This window comes from Aquila chrysaetos, chromosome 15, assembly GCF_900496995.4.
Source record: "Aquila chrysaetos chrysaetos chromosome 15, bAquChr1.4, whole genome shotgun sequence".
Classification (NCBI taxonomy): domain Eukaryota; kingdom Metazoa; phylum Chordata; class Aves; order Accipitriformes; family Accipitridae; genus Aquila; species Aquila chrysaetos.
Window position 1 is genome coordinate 26,208,620 of NC_044018.1, and position 20,900 is coordinate 26,229,519.

Consider the following 20,900-nt stretch of genomic DNA (forward strand, 5'->3'; position numbering starts at 1 on the left):
GCGCCCAAGACCGACTCCCTGCCCTACGTTTTTTATGACCTTAGGTAAACCACAGAGGAACCACGCTGGAACTTGCAGGGCCCAAAAGCGCTTGCGTCTGCCTCAAAAAAAAAAAAAAAAAGAAAAAAAAAGAAAGCATTAGCCATCAGGCTGTAAGTAAGGTAGGGCAGAAAGAAAACCTCTCACGGCTTCTCCCGAGGCTGGCGCGGCTGTACCGACGGACCTACCCCGCTGCTCTTGCAGGGTCAGAGTACACGCCACGGCGTTCCTTGGGGCAGGCTCCGTGGGCTTACTTCAGTTACAGCTGTGCTTGTTCAGTGCCGCGCTGCGTATTTTGAAGTCAAAAGAGGCGGAAGAAAGAAAAGCGCGTAGTCTTTATTATTGCTGGTAGCTCGGTAGCAAACAACCAGGTCGGCTGCTGCGGCGGGCAAACAGCCCGGCAGGGAAGAACCACTTCGGGCCGGGCCTGCCTTCGTGAGGCAGCAGGACAGCAGGCCGGGCCCGGGTCTGGGCCGCGGCCGCCCGCACCCCCCTGGCCCTCGACCCCCGGCCACGGAACCCCCGGGGAAAGCTCAGATGTAGGCGTGGGGGCGAGGGGCAGACAGCTCGGGGGGGGGGGAAGCTGAGAGGGCAGCGGGGCGAGCCGCTTCCCCCGGCCCGCGGCGGCGCCGCCTATGGCGCGGCGAGCGCCGCTACAAGAGGGGCGGGCGGCGGGCGAGGCGGCCCGTGGGTCGCGGCGCCATGGCGGAGGGGCGGAGCGTTGTGCGGAGGGTGCTGGAGCTGCAGGAGCGGCTGGGCTGCGCGCAGCAGCCGGCCGAGGTACCCGCCCCGCGGGGGCTCCGCCCGCGGCCGCCGGGAGGCCGCCGCGCTCTCTCGCCGCGCCCCGCGTGCGTTTGCGTTGTACGGACGTAGGGCGGCGGCCGCTGTGGCGGCGCCGCTGCCGGCCGAGGCCCCGTGGTGGCGGCGGCCGGGGCCGCCGGCCCTCGCCGCGCTGAGGAGATCCGCGCTGCGCCGCTCCCCCCCCCCCTCGGCGTTGGCTGCCGGCTCTTGCCGGGCAGCGGGAGGGCTGTCGGAGCCGAGGGCAGCCAGCCGGGCCGCCGCGGGGGGGACCCGTGTGTGAGACTGCGGCCCCGGGCGTCCCGTTTTGTTCCCCTCCCTCCTCGTGACCAGGCGGGGGTGAAGGAGGGCTGGGTAGCGGTCAGGCCGCGCGTGGTTATTTCCCGGGTGGGTAAGGGCTGAAGCTTTTTGTGGGTGGCCAAGAGGTCCTGCGTGCAGTCGGGTGAGGGGGAGAAGGGCAGCCGAAGCTGGGTGACATGTCGTTATATGTAGCAGGTAGCGCTGGTTGTGTGAAATCCTGTCAGCCTGGCCGGAAGGTCAAAACACAGCAGCTGGGGTGCTGATTTCTACGTCCGTAAGAGCTTTTCTCAGTAAAATGGGTGGTTTCGCTTTGTCTTAACGGTGCGCAGCAAGAGGAGCGGGAGCTGTCACACCCTGCGTTGTTGTTATTCCTGGCGCAAGAAGAGCGAAGCTGCTCCTATCTCTGAAAGAAATTAAACCGCCTCTGTAGGATAGCGGGGCTGCTCAGTAGCTGCAGGGACTAGATAAGGAGTACTTGAAGCAAGTGACCATCAGTGGGGAGAGGGACCTGAGCAGCCGATGGACGCTCTCGAGGTACTGAGAGGCGGAGGGGGAGATGAGCGCTGGCTGCAGGGCAGAGGGGCGAAGAAGACACCCTCCGCTCTCCGAGCGGTGGCCTGGACCGCCAAGGAAATGGAAGCAAAGCAGTATGTGCCGAACTGGCCTCTGTTTTATGAAGTAATAAATCACATCTGGCTGAAGAAGGTGTATTCAAAAGGGTGAGGGTTTTTTTGAGGGTTGAATTCAGTTTGAAAGTACAGAACACGTTTGCAATGATAAATTTCTAAGACATGAAAACTTGTATCAAGTTGGTGGAAGTATTTGGAGGCAGAGGATGGCAGTAAAATTTAATGTGTTACATTTGGTAGTTAATGAACTTGAAAAGCTTAGTTATTAATCATGTATCTACTGTGTGTTTTCCCAGTGTGTGTGTGAGTATACATATAGAGGAAGTACTGATTTTTTTTTTTTTTTTAGCAAATAATGGTTTTTCTTCCTGAATGCCAGTGCTGTAGGCTATATGTGTCCAAAATGCAAGTATCTGTGCAGATGTTTCTTCAGATGTTTTAATTTGCAGTTGAATGAACCTAGAATTTCTTCTTGTGCTACAGAAGTGATCAGATATTATAGTCTTTGAATTTTTTAATTCTTAAGGTTGGTGTTGATATGCTGTTCTGAACAAGACATTGAAAGGGAAAAGGAAGAAACAGTTCCAGAGATAATTAATTTTTAATTGATCCCCAAACAATAAGTTTCGAAACACATTCAACTCAAGTGAAAAATGTGAATAGCCCTGGCAGGTTTGTTTCTGTTAAGGGAGGAGATGCACAGTTATATGGCATGACTCCAAGCAGGTGCTGCATAAAATGGGACTAATGGTGGTGCTGCAGCACTTCTGCTGTCCCTGGTAAAACTCTGTCTAGTGAAATAGAAATATTTATGAATAACAGGGGCTAAGGAGTGGTAGGGGAGCTGAGAAACTGATAGCCATAAATTGGCAGTAATGAAATGCACTGCTAATAAAAGGTAAATCTAGTAGTAGAAAATATGTGGTTATCATGTTTAAAGGCAAAGGGGAAAGCTTTAGGTGTGTGTGGAAAGAATAATAAATCAATATTACAGGTGTGTATGTGGTTGAGTGTTGGAGTTGTCAAATATTTCTGTTCCATACTTGAGAGTAATATTTATCTTGGCACTTTTTAAAAATTCCTAAATACTTTTTGATCTGATAGTAACCAGGGAAGATGCAGAACATTGATTGTTCATATGTCAAAAGCTTCTTAATGTGCATGGTTTGATTGCTACCCCAGTGAATTTTCAGCAAATTGACCAAAGGATGAACAGAACTAATTATTTAGGCATTCAGTGATGTTCAAGGTACTAGGGAAGTTCAGCAGGACAGGAAAAAAAGTACTGTGCTATTGTTTATACAGGTAAATGAAATGGTCTTAATTGACATTGATCATGAAGGAATGTGTTGAGCAGCTGCATGACATTGCGTATAAGATGTAACTGGTGTAGAATTAAAGGATGGTGCCATGATCCATGCCACTTGATGAGACTTCATGTAGATATGTACTGCCAAATTTATCTCAGCTTAGATTCAGCTGACACTAAGTGTCATAAATATATGTAAGTCTCTTAAGGCATTTGACTTGCTTCTGTATGAGGCTGACTACAGTAACAATGTTATGGACTTGATGCAATACCTAAAATGGATTTCAGTTGCACTCACCAAAAATAAGTGCCAGACCTCATCAGAAAACAATGTTGATTTGTGATTTTGGTTGTGGGTTTGTGGTGGTTTTGGGGGGGGATGGGGGTTGATTATGCATCTGTTCTTGACATGATGCTACTCAAATCATTTTTAATTTAGAAGACAGCAAGCTTTATAGGGAAATGCTACAAATACTGAAGCGATTTGCGTCACATGAAGAGAGAGTCTTCTAGAAACCAACTTTGATCATGTGTTAGGCTATATTCATTTGAGCAATATGCATTTTAACATGGCTCAGTGGAAAGTCACAGCTAGGAGCTATGTATATAGGTCACTCAGGATAGGAGACTATATTTTGGAAAGCATTGGCTCAGAAAATGATTTGGAGTTCTGATGTATTACCAGTTGAGCATGAAATTGCAGTACAATGCAGCAGCTTATGGAATAAATGCTATCTTTGGGTAGCTTAGCAGGGTTATGTTATTACCGCTATACAGTATTAGAGGGACAATTACAGGAATATTATGTCCTGTTCTGGGGACTGTTTTTAAAAACACTGCCAAGCTGGAAAGCTAGTAAGACAGCCAGAGAATGTCTATAGCTCTGACTAGCATAACTTACTGAAACTAAAGAACCAAGGTATAGTGTTTGCATTTCTGTGTTGTATAAGAAGTTTGAAAGAAGACTCCTTTAATTAGCAGAAAGAGATCATTCGATTCAGTAGCTGAAAACAAAACTAGACAAATTTTTTTAGGCAAACAGTTTGGTGGTGGTATTTTTTGTTTTGGTTTGGTTTTTTTGGGGTTTTTTTGTTTTTTTTACTGAGGGCATAGGACTTGCTTGGGAATGCATTGGGTTTTTCTAACGTGTTGTCTTCAGAGTCTTTGTGCTCTTTCACATGAGGTGTCTAGCTCAGCCAGAAGTTATGGAGTTGGTGAAATTTCATGGGCTGCATTACAGAAGAGAATGAGCTGAATAATCATAGGGATCCCTTTGAGAGAGGTGCAGCTAGTGAGCAAGGAAGGAAGGAAAGAAATCAGGAAGGAGTTAGTGTGGTGAAATGTTGAGGCAGTCCCTTGACCACAGGTGGCCTGGGGACCTGTTGATGGGTCCCATCCTTCCCAAGGGTCCAGCCTCAGCTAGATAAAAATGAGGAGACTGTATAACACTTGTATAAGGGATGATGGAGCAGCACTGGTGCAGTGGGAAGAGATGAGACTCGGTGCACCTGGGATCTGTTGTTATCACTTTGCTTTCAGTTTTGACTCTGGAAAATTTTGTTTGCTCATATGCTTCTTACCTATTGCACTTTACTGTTGCCCTCTGCTTTCCAAATGCCTGTGTGCTTTCCCTCCTCCCCTTAATCTTAGCTGGCTCTTGCTCCTATTGTCACCTTTGCTTTTGTCTCACACCTGCATGTGTGTGCCAGCTCTCAGTTTGTCCATAAGGCTCTGCTTCTGTTGTCCATTTATGTTGCATGAAGACCTGTGTCTTGGGCTTGCTTGGAATGTCATTTATTGGAAGAACAACAATCCTAAAGGCTTTGGATCATTCTTTAGAAATCAGTATTTAGGAATTATGTAGAATAGTTCAGGAATTGTGTATAGAGGTAACTTTTATGTTCTTCATAATTTTTCTATAGTTTGCCATGTCTTTTAAAGTCAGTAAGAGTTTTTCCATGAGGGTATAGCTGATAGTGGTATGCAAGGTAAAATAGTCTGAAAACCAGTGAAAGGTTGCATATGTATTGTGTGTATATGGAAGAACTTGGGGGAAAAAATTACTGGGTACAGTCCAGTGTGATAAGAAGAGCCAGATGGGCTACAAATGCTATGGTAAATGATACGGTTAGAGCAAGGCACCTCAACAGTCAATCTTCATTCTGTTTTTCAAGGCCTGCTCAGAACAGACTTCAGATAAATGACTTTCTCTTTTTTCCTTATTTTATGCAATAATTGTAATGGTGCACCATGTAAATATCATGATGCCAAAGTTCGTGCTTCTAACAAGCTTTAGTTTCAGTGACAGGCTTTGCTGTGTCTTATGCTTCACAGTATACCTTTCTGTGGCCTTTGCCAAAGTCTGATAGATACTGGAGCTTGGTATTTGTGCTTTATAAAGAAAACAGCCCCTCCTAGTCTTTAGAGAAATCAGAATTCTCTATCAAAATTGGATAAATACGAAGTTTCTCTGCTGTTACTGATGTTTGCCACAAATTAAATTTGCTTGTTTCCTGATTGTGTCTGTAAGTAAATTTGGTTCTAAATGCCAAGGGCTTGGGGAGGTATGATTCCTACTGGCAGGCTGGATGCTGCCATTTACATTGCCCGGTTACAGTACAAAGCAAATGGAGCTATCTCTCCTTTGGTAGTCCCATACATACATAGCTGCTGAACTCACTGCAGCCTGAGCTGTTCCCTGCTTTCGAGAGATCAGGATAGCTTCTCCTAAAAGGCTTGTCAGAGTTTGATCAATGCTCTCAGTTTTCTTTTTAATGAAACTCTCTTGTTTGTCTTAATTTGCCAAATGTGGTATACGTTTCAAGAAAGCAAAATGAACAGTGTGGCCTTTGGTTTAGAAAACTTTCAAAGTTTTGTATTTCATTATAAATGTGTTGACTGCTTTTGGACATGCTTGTCATCTAGGTACTTTTGTAATTTGGCCTGTTGGTTTGAAGTTGTATGAACAGTAATTGCCTGCTTCCTGAATCTGTTCTTCTGAAGTGAACTTGCCTTTATGAATTAACTTAGTCTAAAACCCATCAAGAGGAAACACTCAACCCCCCCGATCTCTTTGTAGCTTGATGAAAACATCTTTTAGTGTTCTTCCACATATAGGGTTGTCTCTGGCCTATGGGGTTTATTCCCAGTGGTTTGCACTACTTGAGTATCTGGTCATCCTATATAGCACAATAGAACCTGTCAGCAATGGGTTGCTTCTTTTTTCATTGCAAAATAATCAAATGAATGGGGATATATGTTTTTAAATAAAAAAATGAACTAACCTGACACTGATAACATAGTTTCTAATGCTTGGGATTACCATTGTGAGCAATTATTTTTTTTTTCTGCTTAAGCACCTTTGCAATGTGGTTTTTCCCTGATGAGATTATTTAGAAAAAGTCTCAAAATATGTAGCCTATACCTGGGAAGCGTCTGGAAAAAGTTAAATGTTAAGCTTGTATTGTACTCAGAAGGTAGAGTGGTTCTCCTGAGATGCAAAATTGTATTTAACTTCATTAAATGTATACATTGTTAACACAACTTGCTGGCTCAGGGAGTGTCTTAATCTTTAATAGGAGATAAGCAGAACTTCATGTGGCTTTTGTACTGGTTCTGAGATTTTGGTCAGGATGCTTTTTTGTAGGTATCCTGCCATTTTGTAGTTAGCCGAACTTTTTGGGAGAGTTGATTTGTTACCTCTGGTCCTAGGTGTATGTCTTACTGTTGCAGCTTTTCTCATGTTTTCTCAGGCTGTGAAGCATTTCTGCTGTACTTTAGGTCTCAGAAACACTATTGCAGGTTGGATGACTTAGAGGAAGAACTGCATGCCATGCGTGTAGCTAGAGCCCACTGTACACAATGAAATTCAGTGTCAAGTGTGGGATTCCACTACTAATGTATTATAGGAACAATGAAACTTAGAACAACAGCAGAGAAAAATATACACCCATTCAAGTTTGCTACTCACTTTAGTACCTGTTCCACCTCCTGCAACAACATTTCAGAAGCAATATCTAATGACAGTTCATCAATTATTTAAGTTAGCATAACTGTTGCTATAGTTAAAAAGTTTCTGGATAGTCTGTTGGCATTCCTGCAGGTTCCTGCCATTGCATGTAGAAATGGTAATGCTCTGAAAAACTTGACTAGCACTTCAGGCTTTGTGAGAGCCCTTTGAAATGCTGTTACTTCAGTTGCACACTAATTCTCTCATCTATGTAACATAGCTTCATGGAAGTTTGTGAAAGATAAGGCAAATTGCTTGTGTGTGGTCAACTGCAAGGCTCTGGGGTGCTGTATACCCATTGCCAAAGAAATTGTATTATATTGCCAAAACAGTTTATACTCTGCTTATAAATGAGACTTTTGTATTATTAAAACACTTCTTATAGGAAGGTGAGCATTTTGTATTTGCAAAATTCTTTCCTGCTTTGAAAATGTTGGGTTTTTAAAAGGTGTACACTTTGTCAGTGCAAAACAGAACAGCTGTTCTAGCTCAAGCTTGTTTTGTTAGTGTACAAATTGCAGCTAAGTTTTGAAAACCTTATTTTTTGCAAACTGGGCTCCCACCAGCTCTTGGCCTGGGCTGATGGAGTGGTGCTGCTGACTGGGAGACCTGCTGGGAGACTTGCCGATTTTTACATGGTGGTTCTGCATAATGCAGCTTTTCTGCTGGTTCTGTGACAAATGAGGGTCACTGCTACATGAGGAGTGTGGGCATATCTGTGTAGCCTGTACTACTGTATTATTGATCTTTAATGTAATCTCTGTAGTGGTAAATTCATACCTACTGGATTCTCTGGTATTACTGAAATTGGGGGGTTGGCAGAACTGTACTGGTTCACAGCACAGACTTCAAGCACAGCCCTGATGTGCAATAAAGGAATGCTTACATTTTCCTGGAGTTACTGGATATTCTTCTTTATCACTGTTGAATATTTTTGGATTAAACATGTGAATGAGGATGAAAAAAACAGAACTTATGAATATTTGTTTAAAAAAATAATCTTTACTTCCAGATTATAAAAACACTTACGGTACTACAGGATTTGGATATATCACTGGATATTCTAGTGGTAAGTGACCAAAATGCATTAAACTCTTCCATAGTGAATTACTGTATAAATGTCAGAGGTCTGCAATCATAGAAGCAGTGAACATGTTGCGTTTTGTGATTTTGACTCTTAATCATGATTCGTTTAGAGCTCTGTACAAGGAACCATGGAGCCTTTTCCAAAAGCCAGCTGGAAGCTGGGCATGCAATTTGACAAATGCAGTATTATGCCAACAGTGATAGTACTGAGTAGGAATCTGAGCATATAGAGAACACTTAGCTACTCAGGGTTGGTTTCTTCTCGCTGTAAAACTGCTTTCAAGTCGATGCTGAAGACAAAACAAATATGGGTGAACCATTCTTTAGGTCAGTTGTCTAAATCTTCTGTCTTTTATTAACAGCTCAATGTTAGTTTCTTGCATTTGAAGAGCAGGCATCCCAAATAAGGGTACTTGTGACTTGTATCCTTATCCAAGCTGCATCCTATCAAATTTTATATTAGAAATTCTCACACTGGTCTATGAAGCTTCTAGTTATTATGAGCAATATGTCTGTATTTTGGGAAGAAAAATGTGGTTTTTGTGAGAGCTCTTTGAAGAGTAAGAGAAAAATATGGTAATTAAGATACTTGGCTGGCCTATTCAGGCAAAAGCATTTGCCTGCCTAAACACAGGTAGACTTCTACTGGAATACAGCAATATTTATGTATTTTTATTGGAAAACAAAATAAATCTCATATTGCAGTTAGTTTTTTTTAAATGACAAAGGTCTTCTGCAGACAATTCATGTTCCCAGCAAACTTACATATTTTGTAGTGTGACAGACTTTGATGGAAGCTTTCAAGTCAAATAGAGGAAAGAGATGTCTTACAACTGAGGACTCCACATTTTTAACGCATTTGAAGACCATAAATAGCTTCAGGAAGTAATCCCACCAAATTTCTTTCATCTATTTGCAATACAGTGACCTACCAAACCAGTATTGCTCAAATTATATGGAAGCTAAATATCCTTAAAGTGGATTTAAGGAAGCCCTTTCTAAGGTGTGAGCTGATTATGTGGGAGTAGCATGTGTATAGCTCTTGCTCGGACTTTGCAGGAGTATCATTTCACTAGTTAACAAGAGCATTAACAGGTTGCTGCTAACCTAGTGAATTCCAGGTTTTGTGTGCATCTTAAAAGTGGAGAGTTTGTGAATTGGGGATACTTACTGATAATCAGGATTTAAAAAAATCACCTGTGATTCTATATACACTCAAAGTCTGCAAGGCATGTGTGCTTAAACAACATAAAACTCACTAGAGCAAGACTTGAAGGCACAGTGGTACTGGGGGAAAACAGAAATGACAGGTTTTAAATGTCAAGTTTTTTTTTTCCTGTGGCTGAAACTGAGACTGAGTTTAGTCATATGAACTCTGCTCCTCTGACCCCTCTACCCCATACTACTTGTTAAGATGTATTTTAGGTTAAAATATATCCATCATATGTGCTCTCTAACATGCTAAAATGTACCTGCATAAGCCTAAAGGGAGTTTGAATTGATTAATCTGATTCACTGGAGCAGTATGCATTTTGTGGGCATAAGCATTTGAGTCAAGTGAAATTCCTGAAATATATACATTTAATGGAGGAAAATGACTTCTCTTAGTTTTATGAATTAAGACTGCATTTTGTTCCTCATATTTGGTTATAAATATCTACCTTTCCTTCAGTTCTGTTTGCAGTATAAAGAGTGCATTTATTTCTTTAGCTGCCATAAGGCTGCTCTGACTACTAGGCTAATACTGTTTGTGGCAGTTTTAGAGAAGGTTTTATTTGGGATGTTAGTCATGGTTTATTCTGCCATCTCTCTTGCACTATCTTCAACAGGAAACTGGCATTGGCAAAACGGTTAACAGTTTTAGGAAACATGCCACTGCTGGAAATGTAGCTAAAACCCTGGTAAAACAATGGAAAAAACTTAATCTTCCGGAAAATAAAAGGTAGGTGGGAACTAACTTTTTCCCAAAAGTTAATTATACTGTAGTATAACTTTATAAAATGCAGCTTGGAAAGCTTAGGAAAGTGTTTGGAATGGCAAATATGCATTAGGACAAATGCATAAATTGAATGGAAGAAATGAGTCAGTCTTCTATAAAATATCAGAAAACAAATCAGAGTGACCAGTATTGGTCAATTAGCAAGCCAGCACTCAGACTTTAACTGCTTTTTTTTTGACTGGCACAAGTTCTTAGGTCCCAGCTGACGCAAGCAGGAGTAAGTCAATGATGGACACTGCTCTGCACTTCAGGGAAGTGGGAAGCTTGCTCTTTCTTCCTAGAGGTGGTGGTTAAATGAGGCAGCTCTCTAGTGATTTGGCTGTATAGAGGGCTTTCCTGTAATGTTCTTGTGGACTGAGAGGGGCTTCCAATATTGGAGGAGTCACACTGAAGAGATATGATTTCTTCTCAAAGTGAAGCAGCCACCACTGCCATGGCCAGGCTGACTGTGCTTTAGATGTTTTGCAGACCTCTGACAGTTTGAGGCAGTTGAGCTGAGAAAGCCAAAGGTTAAGATTGACTAAATAGTCCACTTTAAATCTGAAGTTGTTCAAACAATGGGAAAGTGAAATACCAGAACCTGTGATAAGCAAAGCATAAAGGCTGACCTGTTGTAATCTGTATCACCTACAGATCATGTCGTAAATTCTCTGTCTCCTAGTTATTTCAAGTACCATGTCTGTGTTATAAAGCATGCAGGGAAACTTCTGTAAAAAGTGGTATCCAACACATTATAAGCAAATAGTACTGTGTCAGGCATGTTTTCCTACTGATGGTTATGTCCCTACTCCCCACTTGCCTTGCTGTCAATCCTTGTTGCAGTATTTAGTGGTGCTGGACCCAAGAGCTGCTTCTTTGGGATTCTGTACTGATAATGGAAGAATAAGTGCACAACAGAGCACAGTTCTGGGTCTTGTAAAATTATGACACGTGGTATGATTTAATGCTTTTAGTTTTACTAATATAGGTAAAAAGATTGATTGATCAAGAATTTAGCATCAGATGTAGCATGGGATGCATTTATTTATTTATTTATTTGCGTTGCAGTGGTCACAGAGGAAGAAAACAAAATACTGAAAAAGAAAAAGATGAGACAAACCCTTCCATTTCCAAGGAGATTAAGCCTTCAGAGAAGTCCAAAGCATCTGTACTGGCCTCCAGAAGTTCCAGTAGCGCTCCCATTTCTAAAAAGTTGAATAAGCAGCATACCTGTAGTGAAAAGACCCACCAAAGCAGAGATTCTGAGTCTCAAAAAGAATGTGATAGTAAAGAACATAGCAGCAGTGGCTCTAAGCATGCTTCCCAGGGTACCAATCCTCAAGCTAAAGAAAGTGACTTCAAGGAGGGAACCTCCACAGGCAGCAAGAAAGTTTCAGAAAGGCAGTGTTCCTCTGTAGCCAGTAAAGACTTACCACCCCTGAAGGAAAAGCCTAGTAAGGATGCTTCCAAACAGAGAGATCCTAAGTGTGTGAAGAAACCAAAACAAAAACCTGTCATAAAAAGCAAAGGCGAATTACCTAGTGATGAGGAATTTGAGCCCCCTACTATGTCTTTTGAATCTTATCTTAGTTATGATCAGGTTACCAGAAAAAGAAAGAGGAAGGGTTGTTCTACAGGTAAACGGCCAAAGAAGTGCACTGAACAGGAGGGCAGCTCATTACCACAGAAGACTTCAACATTTTCTCATGCAAAAGAGGGAGAGGAAAATTTAGAAAAATGTGAGGGTGATCAATCAGAAACTCCCAATAAAAAGGTAAACTACTGCATGGTTCAGATAATAGCAAATAAACTGCAGACAAATAAGTAGTTTGGACTCTTATTATTTTTGGTGAAATTCAGCTGTATTTATTTTAAGCAACAGATAGCATGGCTCTGACATGTCAGCTGCATTGCAATTGCCAATAATTGCAATAGTTGGGACAACAAAAGATTGTTTATTGCATACTGGCGGTTTACAGTTGACTTGTCTTGTATTTTTAGGATGTTTTCCAATATGGCAATAGTCTTTGATCCATATAAGCTAATCTGCTTTTTACCTGCAAAGTAAAGGTACTTACCTTTGGAAAGATGTCCTCTTCTTCCATTCTTGACCAGCCTGGTTTGTGACTGTAGCAGCTGTTTGTGTACAGCAGAGTCGCTTTGTCAGATGCTGTGGTCCTTTAGTAGTGAACGTTAAGGTCTGCAGAGGAACTCAACTTTCTTCTTTTAATGCATTGAAGTAAACCACTGTATTGCATATAAAAATAGCTTATACGTGTTTGGAATGTTAACTGTCATAGTCCCTTGAAGTGGAAGAAGCTTAAGTAGCTTGATTGACCCAAGGTAGATCTAAACGTGTATTAATTAGACCTTTTAAATGAAGCCCTTTTGTGCACTGGGAATTAGAGGTCTCTTCAGTCTTTTATCTTTACTGTAATGTGAAAGCTCCAGGCATTATTTATGGTGGAAGATCTGCATGTGCAATCTTCTGTCCCAATTGGAGAAATGCTAATGTAGAGGCTTGTGTATGGTACTCTAGCATAAACTGTTTGAGGAAAAGTCTTGGATGTTCAAGCAGTCGTGAAAAGTTATTAAAGATACTGAAATGATGTGCAGGTAGATGCAAGTTTTGTGCTGTAAGTGCCTGGCTTACAATTGGAGGATACGTAAGACCCAACTTAGATGTTGCACATAATGCTGAGCATTTGTAGGAACCTGTACTTACCAGACTGCTGCATCCTTAAATCCCCTTTTAAGGGGTTATCTGTGAAAATTGTAGACTAAATGGCTTATCCAGCACAATATAGGAGACTTGCTCAGACCAAGTATAAAGCTGTTTCTTCTCTTTCAGGATGGCATTTAGTTTGCCTTTAAAGGTTCAATTGTGGTTTTGTCATCTTGCAGTTTTGTCTCATTCACTGCATGCTTCTAACCTCAGTTGTGATTTATCTGAAAGCCTGTTAGCTGAACACATCTACTTTTTTCTTTAATCTCTTTTTATGCACTGATCGCAGATATCCCACTAAGTTTCTTTTGTGATGTAGTCTTGCTAAGTAGAGTATGAAAGGATATGCTGAAAAGTAATCCAGTGAGTAAATTTTAGTGCAGAAAAGCAATAATTCTAGTTATCCTAGTTAACTTTGGGGTTTGCTTAAGGGGTTGGTTTTTTTTGTAGCTTATTTTAAGTGTTGGTAACCCCAAATTTGTAATGTTGAAGCGATGTTTCTTTGACTGTGCACAGGCCAAGGTGGCATCCCTCCAAGATCTTCTTAATACTCCACTGCCTAAATTTCTGACAGGCATCTCATCTCCCCCATATGCTGCAGACTTTAAAGGTAAGTAGTATGCAAGGCTGATAAATGTGAAATAGTGCAGATTTTTACAGCTCTATGTAGAGATGTCTTTATCCCCTTTCCTAACAAACTATTAGCTCATGTGTTCATGGCAAAGAAATGCCTCACCTTCATTATCTCTTCTGTAGAAACCATGCTGAGGCTGAAGGGAGTTGTAAAAGCTTCCATCTTAGTGCTTGCTGAATAAAGAAATAATGAGAACTGTTACCACAGATATAGAGAAGGCATAGATCAGGTGGTAGTTCTACAGGCTCCATTTGCCTTTACTCTTGTCTATACCTTATAGCAGGCAAAGCCTTAATAGACATTATCTTAGGTAAAACAAATATAGGAAGCACTAGGTCTAGCTTCAGTGTAGGAGCTTGCTAATATCTTTATAGGTGGGTGACACAAAATGCCAGTGGTTCCCCTAGCAGCTCTTGTGAGGTTTCAGCATTTTCATATCACTTTGGTCTTGAAACATCAGTGCTATTGCAGCTTCTGCCTTCTCTAGGATAACTCAGGAATATAAGTAATGTTCTGTGGACTGGTAACAGAGTAATCTAGATGTGAATACAGCTCATATAGACCTGAGCTAAATAATGTGAGGCTGGTTTGAGTTGGTGCAACTCACTTGCAATTTACATGCTGTCTTGGTGTTAGATGATGATGAATGTACTTCTGTAACATGTAATTTGCGTGAGGGCCCCAAACTGTAATGCAGTAACTTTGTATTTCAAGAAAAATGAATATACATGTGCCCTACCAGCTGTGTTTCTCTCAAAGCTGAATGTTTAACGCATTGTATAATATCAGGAGGTAAAGGAAGCCCTGCCTAATGTTTTGTTTGCAGCTTCCCCAGCACCTGTTGTAGAAGTACCCCAGCAAGTCAGTGAGACAGTTCAGTTCACAGGACGGAGACTGAACTCTAAAATGCAAGTTTACTCTGGCTCCAAAGCAGTCTGTCTTTCAAAGATGCTTACGCTGTATGAACAGTGCATCCGTGTGCTTCAAAATAATATTGATTGTGAGTACTTTAAGGGATTTGTAGCAGGCTGTGCCTGAAAGCGTATCAGATTTTTTTTGCTCCATGCCAACAACTACCCTACTAAAAGATACTGCCCCTCCCTACAAACGGTGACTCAGAGCAGGTTGAAAGGCACTTAAAAAAAATTAGATTTATGGCTGTGCTAAAATGTAGTTTTGTTTTGAAAGCTCACCTTTTTTAAAGTTCCAATTTTAGAAAATATAATGTCCTATAGATTAAAAGCTGAAAAGCCTTGTGATTTTTTTTTTTCTTCCAAGATGTTTGTTTACCTAAGTTAGAATGAGTGATCAAGAAATTGTTTATTCCCTTGTGTAGGTTGAGAGGGGAGTGATGCACATCGGTAAAGATGGGGCAAAAGCTATTCAGAGATTCTTTCTTTATCCTCAAATATAACTGCCAGTCAGTATGGAACTGCTGATTTATAAATATTTTCATAGCCTGACTTGAAAATATGTTCTGTTAGTGCTTGCTAAAATTAACTTGTATTTTTATTTTTAAAATGTTTGGTGAGTGGTGTTACCCACTGACTAAAATAAATGATAATGAAAGTACTGTCCTCTTTTGTAGTGCTACATGAAGTAGGAAGTGTGCCCTTTGAAATTCTTGAGCCTGTGCTAACACGTTGCACACCAGAGCAGTTGTTTCGAATAGAGGAATGTAATCCGGTAAATTCTACCTTGTTAAATTCAGGGAACCACGGAGGACTTGAGGCATCTGTTTCTGCCCTCTTTGCACTCTTTTTGATAAAGATTCTCCATGGGTTACACTGGTTTTCTATCTTGCATACTTATTTCTTTGAATTCAGCTGTCATTATCAAACCTCCCTTTGTCAAGTGTCAGGATTTAAAGCATTTGGGAGAATTACTACTGATGACTTAAGTGAAAGCCAGTGTGGGTAGAGAAGTATTTCTGTTTCTAAAAATAAGAGGGGGGGGAAAAAAAAGACCACAGTATTTACCACTGAAATAGCTGGGAAATTTGTAATAGAACCAACTGTTCTCAGGTTACAAACCATTAAGGCTGTAAATCATACTGATTGGGAAGTATCTGAGGTGAGATTTCATGTGTGTGGTAGATTTCTTATCTACAGTGTTAGGACTTCAGCTCATGATGCACTTGGACATTGAGGTTCCGAGTACATAGCACTTGGTAGTGCAAGCTGGCCATTTCCCTGCATGCCTAAAGTTGAGAGCTGGTGTGGCCCGAGCCTGTACTGGAAACTCAAGCCTAGCCTGTAAGTGTGGCTTATTAACTCAAATGTAGAGCTCTGCTATTTGAAGCTATGTGATTTCCAGTCTGAAGTCAGTATCTCTGGATTGTATTGTCATGCTCCATGTTGGGGGGTACCTGTGACAGCACACGTGGTGGGATTTGTTCTGCATCTTTCTCCACCGGGGCATTGGGCTTTGTCTCCAGGCTCAGCTAACAGGTACTCTTGAAAATGTTATTTTTAAATCTTTAAGATACCTTGTGTTCAAACTAGACTTTTACAGAAGAGTCTGACCACTTGTGGAAGAAACATTGCCAGAGAAATTTTAAAAATGAGAGTCTCCTGGAATATGAGTCTTGGCGTGAAATGTACTTGAGACTATTTAATCAGAGAGAAGAAAAACTGAAGACGCTTACAAAAAATATTCTTTCAGCTCAGTCTGAGAAACCAAAAGGTAAAATCTGTGGTTAGCTTTTCCACTTAAACACAGTCTCTTCTTGACACTTCATATGTAGGGTTTAGTGATCTGTTTGCACCGAGCACTAATGCTGTACCTCTAGGAGAAGTCATCAAGAAAGAACACTGTTCCTTTTAATTTACAAGTTGCTCAAAAAATAAATACATGCATTAACACAATACATTAATACATTATACTTGCAGTATACAGTAGACAAATCTTACCTTACTGGTTAGACTGAGGATTCTAATCAGCAATGCACAGAGTACAAATGTAATTATAAATACCAAAGTTAATATGAAGAAATACTGTGTGCAGTCTGTATATGATTTGCCATGGTTCATTTACTACTTTGGTACCAGATTCTGCTTTTCTGAATTTTTTTTTTTCCCAGTTTAAACCTAGAAATTGCCACACAACCATATTATCAATTGAGCTTTGAACATAAAGGGCAAAAAAAGTCACATATCCTCTGCTCCTTGCTTCTGTATTAGGCAGGCAAGTAAAAATGGCTTATCTGACTAGTGCAGCAAAACCACCAAGGAACATTCGCCGACAGCAACAAATCCATGGGACAGCAGGACCTGTCACCCAACTTCATCCCATAGAGAAGCACAAGTAAGTGTTCTGTACTATGCTTTTAATTTGAGTTTAGATGTCTTTGTCAGTAGAAAAGCTTGCTGGCAAAGTATTTTTGAAGTTATAAATAGCGCTCTATTTACTTTCTTTTTTAAACAGCTAGTGGCTAGAGACTAACTTGCCTTTTAAGTCTTGTGTGCTCTCTGCTGTGTATGCATTGTCATCACATGTTTCTCCAAAGTGCCAGTGAAGAATTCGCCCTTCCAGCTGGAGAGTGAGTGGATGCTGTTGTTTTTCTCCAGATTACACTAATGCTGCTTGACATCCTGGGGAGATTCCAGTGTTGATGTTTTGTGTTTATAAACCTTCCTAGTAGCTTCACATGTTCTCCTGCTTTCATAAAATCCCAGTCAGCTGTCTGGAGTGATATAGCTCACCAGAGTAAATTTCAGCAACTTCTAATACTCTTGATGGTGGGTTTCTGCTTTGGCAGCTTAAAGGAGTGTCTGGAACAGTCAGGCTGTAGCAGTAGCCAACACTAATCACTGGAGGAACAGAAAACTGGGATTCCACAAATGTTTTCTTTGTGTAGCACAAAGCCAAATTTTCTTTGTGACATCTTAGTTCGGAGTAGTTCAACAGCCATGAGAGCCAAAGCTGTGGTGTTTGTCCTACTGTTCCTGCCAGCCTAATGAACTCTCTTGTATCCAAGAGGATGGCTGCAACAGGGAGATAAACCAGCTGTAGCACCAGCTTCTGCCTCTTCCCTTCTCAACTATGTGGAGACAGACTGCTGTTTTTTACTGTTTCAATATCTGTTCTTGGCTGAAAGAAAAATCAGCAGTTTGATTTAGAAGCACTCCATGGGTTAATGGGTCCATGTGCCAGCAGTTAAACCATAAAAGCTATGGAAAGTATTCATACTGCCTGAGCGTGGGTATCTTAAGCTGTGGTCACTCGCTCTGCTGTGGCTGCTGGTGAGCATGGTGCCCTCCCTTTTCCCCATTCCCTGTGGTTGTTCCCATGTCGGCATAATTGCTCTTCAGCTAGCTCTTGCAAAAATATCTTTTGGGGGAAGCAGCAGGTGGAACATTTTTCAGTAATCTGGATTAGGTAACAGTTACGCAGGTTGACAAATATGTGACTGGATAGTGACAGATAGCTGGGAACAGGAAGGATAAAAGTTAAGCTGTTGCAAATGTGATGCAAGACTTACTTAGTATAGCTGAATGCCTCGAGAGTCATTTTAGGTTGTTTCTGTTATGATGCTGCAGTGCCTGCAGTTGTGCTGAGTAATTGTTCAGTCTTAGGCACGTGAACTAGATAACTGAACTGATCTGGGTTTATTTGGGGGTGGGTAAAACCTACAAACCCATGGGAAGGTGTGTTTTCTGTGAATTTCAGGAGTTTGACTTAGTTGAGCAGCCTTGACTTACTGCTCAAGATGGTGTTGGTGTAGGGCAGGAATGACAGCCTGGATGTAGAAACTTCTTAAAATCAGCTTTTACACCAGATACAATGTTTTTATAGCTGTACCTTTAGCTGATGAAATTAGGAAGCTTCTTTCCATACTGTTGCTGTTTTCAGTGAAAAGATAGTCCCCCACCAAGACAGTAGCTTAAGGTACTTTGAGTTAGGCTTTTGCTTTCCCCTGTGAGAGGCTATATCTGTGTTGTGACAGACCAGCCTTCCAATATAGTTGCTTCAAGTACAGTAGTGTAAATGTCCTTTCTGCTTCAGTAATCTGGACCAGTAGCTGAATGATGTAATCAAAGCCCTGCATGGTTTTTTTCCTCAGGCATGATAAATTAGGAAGAACCGCTGTTGTGTGAAGGAAGGCGTAAGAGGGTCGTTGGCTTGCCTTCTTGAGAAAAAAGAGTTTGTTTAGGCATGATGAGTTTAACTTCATTGCTTTGACCATCCTCTGAAAACCTATCGGGTTTGCAGGTTGTAGAATTTGTACAGCTGAAATCTTCACTTAAGAAGCTGGTCTTGCAGGAGCTAAAAAGGTCCTGTGGGAGATGTGCAGATCCTTAGCAGGCTGCTGTTTGCAGTTCAGAGTGCTGTGGTACAGGACAACTGGCGGCAGACATCAGTGACTGGCTCTGAGGCATACAAAGCTGCCCAGATTGGTGACATCATGCTGACAGTTTAATGCTGCATTGGTTTAACTGTCTTTAGCAGTAGGCATCAGCTCTGTATCTGTCTGTCTTCATCCTTATCCTGTTGACTGAGGGTTCCAACCTCATATTTAGGGTTAGTTATTGTACCTTTTGCTAGCCATTCCTACTTTAAAAAAAGTGAATGAAAGCTTGTGTAAATTTGTCCTCATTTTCTGTCAGAGACCTAGTTAGCAGTTCAACTGTATTCAAAGATGAAAATAAACACAAAGAGCAAATGAGAGCACTGGACATTATGAATTGCAATGGTATTGCTAAACACTTTGATCTGTCACAAATTCTGATCATATAATTTTAAAGACAAATAAGATGCATCAAATCTAATAAAGGGAAAATTTGTGCAAGAATGGGAATGGCCTAGATGACCATCTGAGATCCCTTCTAACCTGAATTATCCTATGATTTGTAAATATAGAAAATCTTGAATGTTTGTGATCAGTGGTGTGGGTTGTTTTTTTTTTTTTTTCAAAATGAGCCAGAAAAAATAGTAGTTTGATATCAAACGCTAATTTTTTTTCCTTATTTCCTTGGTTTAAAAGAACAAGGATTCCAGAAAGCAGAGATAGAAATAACACATCATTGAATCTGATCCCTGCTAGCAACAGAGGAAGCTCTAGCTCAAGTGGAATGACTCAAGGTGGAAGGAAGCCTATCAAAAGTAAATGGAATTTCCTAAGATTATAATGATAATTGTTTTAAGTTGCTGTTAATATATGCTTAATATTATGCTAATACCATTTTAAGTCACTCAGAGCTCTAATCCTAACTGGTCTCTTTTTTTTTTTTTTTTTTTGTTATTGAAGAAATTGCACCAATCATGAGGAAAACTTTGAAAGCATTCAGGAGTAGAGCTGGACAACGATAAATGAGGCTGCATATTTGAAGCTTATGTGACTATTTGTATATCATGCTACAGCTAATGCAAGTAATGTTACTGTAAACATTCTTCAATTTGGCTTAGTTAAAATAGTTATAAAACATTGCATGGGTGAATGATTTGCAATAAAAATTGAAACGCCTGAGTCCTTTCATACTGCTGCTTTCTTATTCATGAATGAGGAAAACTGAATTGAAATCAGGTCCGTACACACTAATGGCATCAGTTTATATGGACTTCTATAGATGCTGTCTTTATCAGTTTATGTACACACTTGCATAAGCTTTTCATGGAAGCACTTAAGCTGTGGGTATATTTTGCCAAGGTTAAAGTTATCTTGTAGAAATGGCCACAAGGTGTACTTAGATACAATTGCAAAGAGGTCTTGTCATCTCTTGCACAAAAGTGTTTTGGAAACTTAGCGTATTTGTTTCATTAAAGGTTTTCCAAGGGAGACTTTTGTATTTGTCTTTTAATGAAAACATTATTTGGTTGGATTTTAGTTTTTCCTCTTCTGGAAACAGAAGACTGTTTATAAGACAGTCCAGAAGCTCAACTTCTGACCTGCTGGAGGTGGGCTGCAAAACATCCTAACTCGGGACACTACATGCTTTTCAGCCCTTTTACTTGACTATGCATTGAGCCTTTAAAGGAGAGGTAGGAGAAGACAATGTCTTAAATTTAAATTGCTTTTTTAAAGCAGGATTTATATACTGCCAGAGTAAATAGGACAGGCCATGACAGTGAGTTAATGAAAAATCATGTGTTATTCAGGAGCTCCGTCTAGCTGGGACACTTTTGTACAATAATTAAAACCGGACCTGTCATTGTGTGATACCATCTAAAGGCATTAAGTCCTTGTGTGGGAGATAGTACTTTGGGAAGAAGCAGAAGGGAGGGAAACCAAGAATGTCATCAGTTTGATGGTGTGGTCATCTTGCAGAATAATCCATTTAAGTCTGAAGATGAGAGAAAACTTGTGCTATACTCTGATCTGCTGCTCTCTGCCTGTTTTGAAGAGGCCTAGCTCACAACCTTGAATATGAGCCTTTTGTGTTCAAAGTGAAAA

General features: G+C 40.9%; 1 protein-coding gene across 4 annotated transcripts; it reads left to right on the top strand.

Moving 5' to 3' along the window:
* The first annotated feature begins 730 nt into the window (after positions 1 to 730).
* On the top strand, positions 731 to 19,976 carry LOC115351176 (elongin-A-like). 4 transcript variants are annotated; one of them, XM_030037655.2, is made up of 11 exons: positions 731 to 819; positions 8,097 to 8,153; positions 10,000 to 10,112; positions 11,217 to 11,922; positions 13,390 to 13,483; positions 14,334 to 14,507; positions 15,096 to 15,193; positions 16,012 to 16,192; positions 16,690 to 16,813; positions 19,494 to 19,612; positions 19,758 to 19,976. In XM_030037655.2, the coding sequence occupies exons 1-11, from the start codon at positions 742 to 744 to the stop codon at positions 19,817 to 19,819; spliced, it is 1,806 nt and encodes a 601-aa protein (XP_029893515.1). In that variant the 5' UTR covers positions 731 to 741; the 3' UTR covers positions 19,820 to 19,976. The 4 variants fall into 4 exon arrangements, with proteins under 4 accessions (XP_029893515.1, XP_029893519.1, XP_040984788.1 ...); XM_030037656.2 differs by lacking the exon at positions 731 to 819 and adding an exon at positions 1,237 to 1,671; XM_030037659.1 differs by lacking the exons at positions 19,494 to 19,612; positions 19,758 to 19,976 and adding an exon at positions 16,934 to 19,431.
* Positions 19,977 to 20,900: the final 924 nt, after the last annotated feature.